The sequence below is a fragment of the Lepidochelys olivacea genome, assembly GCF_965140295.1.
Source record: "Lepidochelys olivacea isolate rLepOli2 genome assembly, chromosome: 9".
In the NCBI taxonomy this organism is placed as follows: domain Eukaryota; kingdom Metazoa; phylum Chordata; order Testudines; family Cheloniidae; genus Lepidochelys; species Lepidochelys olivacea.
In genome coordinates, this window is record NC_140419.1 from 98,559,593 (window position 1) to 98,570,084 (window position 10,492).

At 43.8% G+C, this 10,492-nt stretch overlaps 1 protein-coding gene across 1 annotated transcript; it reads left to right on the forward strand.

Moving 5' to 3' along the window:
- Nucleotides 1-4,593: 4,593 nt before the first annotated feature.
- MMGT1 (membrane magnesium transporter 1) lies at nucleotides 4,594-9,584 on the forward strand. The gene is made up of 4 exons (XM_084640304.1): nucleotides 4,594-4,761; nucleotides 6,949-7,001; nucleotides 7,965-8,068; nucleotides 9,156-9,584. Exons 1-4 carry the CDS (start codon nucleotides 4,680-4,682, stop codon nucleotides 9,316-9,318), a joined length of 402 nt encoding a protein of 133 aa, XP_084496430.1. The 5' UTR covers nucleotides 4,594-4,679; the 3' UTR covers nucleotides 9,319-9,584.
- Nucleotides 9,585-10,492: the final 908 nt, after the last annotated feature.

Below are 10,492 nucleotides of genomic sequence, written 5' to 3' on the forward strand. Positions count from 1 at the left end.
ATTGTTGTCCCACCCAAGTTCCACAAAGCACAAGAATGGAGAGGGAGGCAAAGGGGATCCCCTTATTCTGGCACTCTCTTTTCTCAGAAACAACAAGGAGTCCTGTGGCATCCTGATACTCTGTTCTTAGAGTAAATAAGAGCAGCCGCAGGGCAGCTCTAATTTATGTTCAACTGCAACATCCCCTAGATTCCATTTAATCAAGTAAGAACAGAAATAATTCTGTCTGGCTACACACTATCCCCAGGAATGTCCACGGAACCAGAGAAATGGATAGCTACCCCGACTGCTGAAATGGTTCTATTTCCTAGCGCAGACAAAGCCTGAGGTGGTATAGATGGAGGGATACAAGAAAGTCCCATTTAAATTATTAATAACTCTAAAACAATCCTTAAGTAGTTTTTAGAACATACATGGCAGGTAGAGCATGATGTAGTGTAGAATAATTTTATCACCTCTCATTTTTTATGTTCTGCATAATTTGCTCATAGCTTCACCCCTTGTAATGCACTCATCCCAAACTCATGGTGACAAAACCTTTCTCCCACGCCATCATGTATTCCGCATAGATTACATATAAAATATATTCCTATTTGTTTAAATATTTTTGTTGTCAATATTCATCTAATTGACCTTTAAGGTATTAAAAGCAATCATTGCATTTTACTATAGGGCACATCTTGTTAGACCATTAGAATCAACAAAATTCTATCTACTTCCTAGCTCCAATATGTTGTTTTTTAAACAACCGGGAGAAAAAATGTAATGATCTTCTATCCTCACCCCCTCACTGACAAGTTACTCTAATTAGAGTTTCTTGAGAAAAGACTACAAATTTAATCCTGCACTCTGCACAGCTAGAACTCCCATTGATTTAATGGGCCTACGTATGCAGAGACAACAAACCAGACATGTACCTACAATGATACATTTATCCAAGTGGGAGATAAAAGATAGCCCCAAGAAGTTCTCATAACTAATTTCAAATTTAATGAGGATGAAATTATAATTCTGAAAAGTGTGGGTTTTTTTAAAAAAAGATTTGCTCAGAATTATTTAAGATAGTGTGAATTATGAGAGAAATCAGGGAAACCAGAGATGGCATTTTTAGTGCCAGGCTATTTCTTAACACAAAGACAGGTTTCAGAGTAACAGCCGTGTTAGTCTGTATTCCCAAAAAGAAAAGGAGTACTTGTGGCACCTTAGAGACTAACCAGTTTATTTGAGCATGAGCTCACGAAAGCTCATGCTCAAATAAATTGGTTAGTCTCTAAGGAGCCACAAGTACCCCTTTTCTTAACACAAACACACCACTCTCATAGCCATCTTCTTAAACCTCTGCTTCACAAAATCTCCATAGTCCTTTACCAGTCCCCATAAGTGTCTGGTTTTTGTTTAATATCAGAACAAAAATCATGAGGGAGGGCAAAGTGCTACCATCTCCCCTGAGTAAACAGTAGAGAGAAGCTGTCAAATAATCATTGGTTTGTGCATAGAAAGTGGGAGAAACCCAGAGGCTCAAAAATGAATACACATTAACATGTTTACCTTAGAGGCCAACAAATTTATTTGAGCATAAGCTTTCGTGAGCTACAGCTCACTTCATCGGATGCATCCGATGAAGTGAGCTGTAGCTCACGAAAGCTTATGCTCAAATAAATTGGTTATTCTCTAAGGTGCCACAAGTCCTCCTGGTTTTTTTGCGAATACAGACTAACACGGCTGCTACTCTGAAACCTGTCATTGTCATGTTGTGTCTGTGATTAAACTGGGATAAAGGTGTGGGGCTGGCTTACTGTAGGGGTGGCCAACCTGTGGCTTTGGAGCCACGTGCAGCTCTTCAGAGGTTAATATGCGGCTCCTTGTATAGGAACTGACTCTGGGGCTAGAGCTACAGGAGCCAACTTTCCAATATCCTGTGGGGGTGGGGTGGGGTTGCTCACTGTTCAATCCCTGGCTCTGGCACAGACCCCTTGCCCCCACTCCACCCCTTCCCACCCCCTCCCCTGAGCCTGCCGTGCCCTCATTCCTCCCCCTCACCCCCAGAGCCTCCTGCATGCCAGGGAACAGCTGATGGGGAGGCGCTGCTTGGCAGGGCTGCTGGTGGGTGGGAGGCGCTGGGAGCAGGGTGGGAGCTAATGGGGGGTTGCTGACATATGACTGAGGCTCTTTGGAAATGTACATTGGTAAATTCTGGCTCCTTCTCAGGCTCAGCTTGGCCACCCCTGGCTTAGTGGGATGACCATGCATTGGGAGTAGAAGATGAATGCTTGTGGGACAACCATCCTCTAGGGTTGGGGTAAAAGCCTATTGTCCCTGCCTGGGGCATTACCTACCCTATGGCTGCGTCCATGCCTTTCAGGCAAACAGCAGCTTACAAAACAACCGGACATCAGGTTGCCAGCCCAGGTAGGCAGCAACGTCAGTCTGGCACCTGGAGAAGCGGTTCAGGGGTCTGAGCCCTAGTGCCTGTATCACAAGCCCCCTGCCCAGCACACGGTTCTGCAGCGACCCACCTCCCTTCTCGCCCCCAGCCCCGCAGCGATCAGGGGACACGCTGCGGGGGAGAAAAGGAGGACTTGTGGCACCTTAGAGACTAACCAATTTATTTGAGCATGAGCTTTCGTGAGCTACAGCTCACTTCATCGGATGCATACCGTGGAAACTGCAGCAGACTTTATATACACACAGAGATCATAAAACAATACCTCCTCCCACCCCACTGTCCTGCTGGTAATAGCTTATCTAAAGTGATCATCAAGGTGGGCCATTTCCAGCACAAATCCAGGTTTTCTCACCCTCCACCCCCCCACACACAAACTCACTCTCCTGCTGGTAATAGCTCATCCAAAGTGACAACTCTCTACACAATGTGCATGGTAATCAAAGTGGGCCATGTCCAGCACAAATCCAGGCTTTCTCACCCCACCCCACCCCTTTTTCTTTTTTTTCCCGGGGACACACACACACACAAACTCACTCTCCTGCTGGCAATAGCTCATCCAAACTGACCACTCTCCAAGTTTAAATCCAAGTTTAACCAGAACGTCTGGGGGGGTGGGGGGTAGGAAAAAACAAGGGGAAATAGGCTACCTTGCATAATGACTTAGCCACTCCCAGTCTTTATTTAAGCCTAAATTAATAGTATCCTATTTGCAAATGAATTCCAATTCAGCAGTTTCTCGCTGGAGTCTGGATTTGAAGTTTTTTTGTTTTAAGATAGCGACCTTCATGTCTGTGATTGCATGACCAGAGAGATTGAAGTGTTCTCTGACTGGTTTATGAATGTTATAATTCTCGACATCTGATTTGTGTCCATTTATTCTTTTACATAGAGACTGTCCAGTTTGACCAAGGTACATGGCAGAGGGGCATTGCTGGCATATGATGGCATATATCACATTGGTGGATGTGCAGGTGAACGAGCCTCTGATAGTGTGGCTGATGTTATTAGGCCCTGTGATGGTGTCCCCTGAATAGATATGTGGGCACAATTGGCAACGGGCTTTGTTGCAAGGATAAGTTCCTGGGTTAGTGGTTCTGTTGTGTGGTATGTGGTTGTTGGTGAGTATTTGCTTCAGGTTGCGGGGCTGTCTGTAGGCAAGGACTGGCCTGTCTCCCAAGATCTGTGGGAGTGTTGGGTCATCCTTCAGGATAGGTTGTAGATCCTTAATAATGCGTTGGAGGGGTTTTAGTTGGGGGCTGAAGGTGACGGCTAGTGGCGTTCTGTTATTTTCTTTGTTAGGCCTGTCCTGTAGTAGGTAACTTCTGGGAACTCTTCTGGCTCTATCAATCTGTTTCTTCACTTCCGCAGGTGGGTATTGTAGTTGTAAGAAAGCTTGACAGAGATCTTGTAGGTGTTTGTCTCTGTCTGAGGGGTTGGAGCCAATGCAGTTGTATCGCAGAGCTTGGCTGTAGACGATGGATCGTGTGGTGTGGTCAGGGTGAAAGCTGGAGGCATGCAGGTAGGAATAGCGGTCAGTAGGTTTCCGGTATAGGGTGGTGTTTATGTGACCATTGTTTATTATGTTTTATGATCTCTGTGTATATATAAAGCCTGCTGCAGTTTCCACGGCATGCATCCGAGGAAGTGAGCTGTCGCTCACGAAAGCTCATGCTCAGATAAATTGGTTCGTCTCTAGGGCGCCACAAGTCCTCCTGTTCTTTTTGCGGATACAGACTGACAGGGCTGCTCCTCTGAAAGCTGCGGGGGAGGCCCCTCTCGGGCTGCTGCCTCGCCCCAGCCTGCGGGCTGACAGCCGGGCCCCGCCGGTTGGGAGACCGGGGAGAAGCGGCTCCCGGGGCGGGGGCAGGCGGCCAGGGGCGCCGGGCCGGGTCCCGTCCCCCCCACAACGCCCCCACTTTAATGGGATGCTGCGCCCTCAGCCTTCTCCGCAAGCGCCACCAGCCCTGGAAGAGGAAGGCGCATGCGCAGCAGCACCAACCCGCCCCAGCACCACGCCTGCGCTCCGCCCCTCGACCTATGACCCTCCGCCCCTCCCTTGGCTCTCTTGGCCCCGCCCCTCGACCTATGGCCCTGCCCGTCTCTCCTATCACGGTCGGCCTTCTGGGCCCGCTCCGTGGTGACGCCATCTCGGTGCGCCGGTCGCGTTGCGGGCGCCCCTGGCGGTGGCCGGCCGGGCTGAGGAGGGGAGGGTGTCGGTGGCCCGTGGGGGACAATGGCGGCCGCCTCGCTGTGGAAGGGGCTGGTGGGGATCGGACTCTTCGCCTTGGCCCACGCGGCCTTCTCCGCTGCGCAGCGTGAGTGAGCGGGGCCCCGCGCGGACGCCCCGTCCCCGGGCCGGGCATGCCGCGGGCAAGGATCCGGGGTGGGAGAGGGGGGCAGCTGGCGGGGGCCGGGAGCAGGACTGAAATGGGGGGGGTCTTATCCCCCATAGCCCCCCTCCCCCACACTCACTGCGCGGGCAGCAGGGAAAGGGGGCGGCTTGGGGGAGAGGAGGGGATTTGGGGGGGGAGGGAAGGGGGGGATGTGGGGCTTGGGGGAGGATGGAATCTGGGTGCATACGTGTAGCCGGCATCGAGCTGATGGCGTGAGGTCTGGCATGCAGGAGCTGGACCAGGGTGATAGTGGGAGCCGGGATGGCAGGCGGGGGATGGGCTAGAGTTAAAAGATGGGAGAGAGGTTCAGGAGGGCAATCGAGGGCCAGGTTGTTATTGAGGAGTCACTGGACCTCAAGCCATTTGCTCAACGGAAGATTTGGGAAAGCATTTCTAGCAGTGTGGCTAGGGCACGGGAAGGAGAAAGCTGGTGGGGGGAGGGGGGGGGATACAGCACAGAGCTGAGATTGCAGCTCAGAGTCCATTTTTAATATATTCTGTGTAGGAAAAGAATTTGTAGAATGTAGCTAATCTCTTTTTAGTGCATAAATGAATTTTACATGTTTGTTTAATAGATGTCATTAATATGTTTAAAGCTGAACAGTATCATTTCTCAAAAATGCTTACTTATGCGGTCAGAGATCCAATTATTTTTTCTGATCGTTAATTCAGGGCTCTTGCTTGGAGAAATTACTGTTTCCTGAAAACATTTATTCTAGTCCATCAAAATGGTTCTAGCTGTGGTAATGGCAAATCTGAATATTACGTATTTCTGATTACTATCTATATAGAAATATCTTTATAATTCCAAATTCTCAATTTGTTTAAAATACTGTTTTTCAATGCTAGTGGGTTTTTGGGACACCAGATGCTAAAACCATCTCAGAATTGAGGTGGGGAGATAGGGGAACATGCCAACAACTAGTATTATATGATTTAAAGGTTGAGTATCTTTCCAGTTGCCCATGCTAGAAGCAAATGCTATTTAACCTTGATGGTTTGCGAGGTATTGAAACTTGAAACTACCATTTGTCAGTGCTGCATTAGTTCCTTGGTGCAGCAATGCATTTGGAGTACTAGTCAGTGTCTGACCACAGCAACTGCTACAGTGCAGTTTCCAATCTGTGGCAAGAGAACCATTTTGCCAAGAGTATTTGAAGATGCTAGAGAGGATGGTCACATTATTTCAACTCCTAGTGCACAGTGGATCAAATTCAGCCCTGGTGTAAGTGGGTGCATCTCCGAGTGACCAAGATGGAGTAAACCATTTAGGATAATGTTTATAATTCAGAAAAAGGTGATATCCTTTAGAACCCAAAGTTATCTGAATTTTATGACAGACTAAGTTAAGGCAAAATGTGCTTTTAAAATTCCACACTATCACATAAGTATAAGTAAGTATAGCATTTACAAATAATTCCTCAATGATTCTTCTTTACACACAGTGCTAGTACCTTAATGGGTTATAGCCAACCCATCTGGAAAGTGTACCTATTTTTGAAGAATTCTGGAAGAGATTTGTGCTTCATGTGCAATAGTATTCCATATACATATTATATACAATGTCCTAAGAGTGTACAAGAAGGAATCGTTTATTAAATGTAGTATTATGCTGCTGAAGTAGTAAAGCAATTGCAGATTGTCTTGTGCAGAAACATGCTCTTCAGTTTACTAGTAATGATGAACAATTTAGATCAGTTCAATAGGGAACAGTGGCTATATATATTGCAATAAAATAGAACATCTAATGCCTTCTGCTGAAGTAGCTTTGTGATAATGCTGGCTGCACTACAGTTTAAGTAGCAATATCTGGCATTCATAGAGAATTCTTCCTGCATCTGTGTGCTCCATCATCAGCCCTCTTCCACCCTCTTCTCTCTTATGCAGAAAGGAGACTAAATTATTGCTGAAATTATTTATCAGAGCAGGTTTGGAAGATCAGATATGCTGTGTGAGGAAGCAAACGTGGAAACAAGATTAAATATGGCAGAGTTACTGGGAGTTAATAGTCCATGGCATAATACATAGAAACCCAAACACTCTTGGAATTTATATTGATTTGCCTTATTACAAAAAAAATTAATTTACCAGTATGTCTTTACTTTATAGATCGTTCCTATATGAGATTAACAGAAAAGGAAGATGAAACATTGCCGATAGATGTAAGTTACACATTTTCATGGTGTTTGGAAGATTTAAGACTAATAATATAGTTTGGGCTCTTGCTTTTGTTCCTGTTCATGTTTTTTTATTTGAATAATTGTATTTTAATCGTACAATCTTTCAAGTTCTCATTCTGCGTGAGAATGTTTCACCTACCAGTCCTAATGTCCAGTAATGCATTACAGCTCTTACAAAGAGGGTTTGCAAATCAGAATAAGTCCTGACTTCCTTCTCCTTCTTTAGAACTGTTGGTGAAACGTCACCTCTAGAAATTCCGTGGCTTCTGAAGTTAGAACTTGGAAAGTCCTTGCATAAGTTTCTTATACTCTGCAGCATAAACATCTGCGTCCCTCTGGCATTTGTTGGCTGACATTTGTTTATTCAATACTATAGTGTGCGGCTGTTATCCCAGCACAACCTGTTTCATTTACTTCAGTTTTCTTATTTTAGTATCTTTCTTTCTTGGTTGACCAATAAGAAAATGACATGCAGAAGCGGACTTCAAAGGTTGCGCCCAGTTGTCATCCTTGTTGACAGTGTTACGGAGGTTACATAATTTGTCTGAGTACCGGATTCTTCCTGTTAAAGCAGTAATTTGAGTGCACAGAACAGTGATTCTGACTGCTGTGAGGAATACAGAATCTGCCTGAAGAACTCTGAATTAGATCAAGCTGCCTAGCAGAGGGTATAAGTAGGGTGCCAGGAAATCCCCCTTCTGTTCCTGCTTCTGCTATTGACTTGCAGTGCTACCTTGAGCAAGCTACTTAATCCTTGTGTCTCAATTTCCTCCCCCCACTAAAATGGGTCTAAAATTATTTACCCAGTTTCCTAGATCACTGGTTGAAAAATGTGTATGTGCTTATTGTGAGCAAAACAGAATAAAAGATGACAATTTTGTACAAGGGTTCTCTTATATTGTTTAGCAACCTCTGTGTGGTGTATTGTATCTCTCTCTATTGCAGATAGTTCTTCAAACGCTGTTGGCCTTTGCAGTTACGTGTTATGGAATAGTACATATTGCAGGAGAATTTAAAGACATGGATGCCACTTCAGAACTAAAAAATAAGTACGTTGGGGTTCTTTCTGTTCGTTAACAGGTTTTTCTGTTGCTCTATAAATAAACTCAGTATGTCCTGTGAAATAGCAGCCCCGGAAAGGTTCTCCTTTTTAGCTCACTGCTTCTTGACAACATGCTGTAGATGTGATGCTGGGAAGGACAGGAAGAGCCAGGAAGCCACCACGCAATGTCTGGCTGTGGGATGTAGTGTTCTAGATAGGATGAGGCTACAGCAGTGACTGGGATACTTTCTGCCCTTCCTTGCCTCCTTCCTTGAGCCTCCTAAAAACCCACCTCAGAGTTGGAGTAGTGGAGTGAGCAGGTGAGGAATAGGGAAATAAGAGGTTACAGAACTACTCCTGTCCTGTGGTCTCAGCAGAGGACTGCGACAGAAGCTCTTCCCACCAACCATCTCTGCCTCAGTTTTCACATCAGTAAATAGGGATGGCACAAACCCGCTCCTAAGAGTGTTGATGATGAATTAGTTATACTATAGAAGTGCTGAATTGTGATAGATAGAATTGTGTAAACCTGTGAAGGGTTTTGAATTGAATTTTGAGGTGGATAGGAAGTCAGATGGGCAGAAAACCTGCTCCTGTAGAGAATAGTCTGAATAATATGGGACTTAAGTAAATCTATGAAAGATGGCAGTACAAGGGGGCCTGAACGTGAAGTGCTAGGAAGTGCGTGAGAATTAAGGGCGCTCAGCATTATTAGCACTGAGGCATGAATATGGATTTTGGCTTAGGCAAGGTCAAAGGAGGGAGGAATTTGGGTGATGTTTTGTAGGTAGTTATTAACACTTGTACATAAGGAAGCTGTAGAAGGGAGAATAAAGTTTATTAATGATGTGGGTGTTTTCAGTATACTGAACAATCGGCATATCTATATCTCCATAACACTAGCATCTTATCTTTAAAATTCTTAACATTTATGTTATGGCATAGGAAATTTGGGTAAGATCTAGAGGCTTAGCACCCCTGCCATTTGGTAACAGCACTTACTTCTTATTCTATCAATAAATACCAGATTTTTACACTTTTGTGAAATGATCATTCCAAATCGACATTAATTTATTTTTCATGTTTATTTTAAGGACATTTGACACATTAAGGAACCATCCATCTTTTTACGTATTTAATCATCGTGGTAGAGTACTGTTCCAGTCTCCAGATATAGTGAATTCTTCTTCAAACCAAGATGCTTTGTCATCCAGCGCATCACTGAAGTTACGAAAACTTGAACCTCTGCGCCGTTAAGATTTTTACAGATTATAATAGAACAGGACACTGAGATGTAATGGAGTTGGGGATGTAAACACTTTTTAATTTCTGGAGCAGTATTTATATTGATCTTCCAGACTTTATAAAATATATATATATATATATCTATATCTTAGGACCTTCTTTGTACACTGTTAATGAAAATGACTGAATTGTGACTTGGCAATGGAGTGTAAGTTATTGCTACAATTATGCTGTGAAACATCTTTGAACTTTCATATATTAAACAATGTTGCGGTTGATTTTTTTCATTTAAAACTATTCCTATCCTTAAGAAAAGGCAAATAAGTTTTTATTGCAATGAATATCCTTTGAAAAGAGGGAATGCTTTAGTACTATTTATTTTCTTGATTTGCTTGCATTACCCTTTATGGAACTCTTTCAGAAACAGTAAGTGCACTGCAGCATTTAGCAGCATGAAAAGATAGACTTTCTAGGAACAGGAGACAGACAGAAAGCTAAGATGCACCTTTTGGTGTATGTTTGAAACCTAAAAGAATGCTTTCATTCTTACAATGCTAGAAAAAAGTGGTTGTCGGGTTTTCTAACTCTTTGTTATCAAGTTATTGTTTTCTAGTTATCCTCCTGTTTAAAAGTAGATTCTCTCCTTCTCCTCCCAAAATTATCTGGGACTCTACATCTGGTATGTGTATGGGGGAGACAACTTGCTTCTTTTTAGATAATCTAATACGCTCAGCTTGTTTATTCACTGTATTTGTATTGCTCTCTTTGCTTGTGTATACAGGAACGATCATGAAATGGCTGAGTAGTGTTTCAGTACCATAAGTGGCACCAGAAACTAGTTTATCTTTCATGCATTCTGAGAAGCAGTTTTCATAAGTATTAAGACAATATCCATTCTAACAAATTGTATGTGTTTTCCAATACTAAGGTGCTATAGGGATTAGCACAGGAAGGGGGGTTAAGTGGGCATGGTGTAACTAGCCCTGAAGCATCAAATTAAGCTAACAAAACTGTTACCTCTGAGCCATTAGCTGACTTAAGATAACTGTTTTGAGGGCACATGTTCTTAAAACATGACATAGCCTTTAACAGTTACTGTTTTATAATTTTTTTTTAAAAGGTTGGTTTTACTGTTAAACTTTGTTCAACTCTGGCATTTTCCATTGGTAACTGAAAGCTTCTCTTC

What these genes read in the sequence shown, in the direction of transcription:
- MMGT1 (XM_084640304.1), top strand. Translation starts at nt 4,680, where the DNA reads ATGGCGGCCGCCTCGCTGTGGAAGGGGCTGGTGGGGATCGGACTCTTC. An exon ending in ATGAAACATTGCCGATAGAT is followed by an intron (nt 7,002 to 7,964) that starts GTAAGTTACACA and finishes TCTCTATTGCAG; the next exon opens with ATAGTTCTTCAAACGCTGTT. An exon ending in ACTTCAGAACTAAAAAATAA is followed by an intron (nt 8,069 to 9,155) that starts GTACGTTGGGGT and finishes GTTTATTTTAAG; the next exon opens with GACATTTGACACATTAAGGA.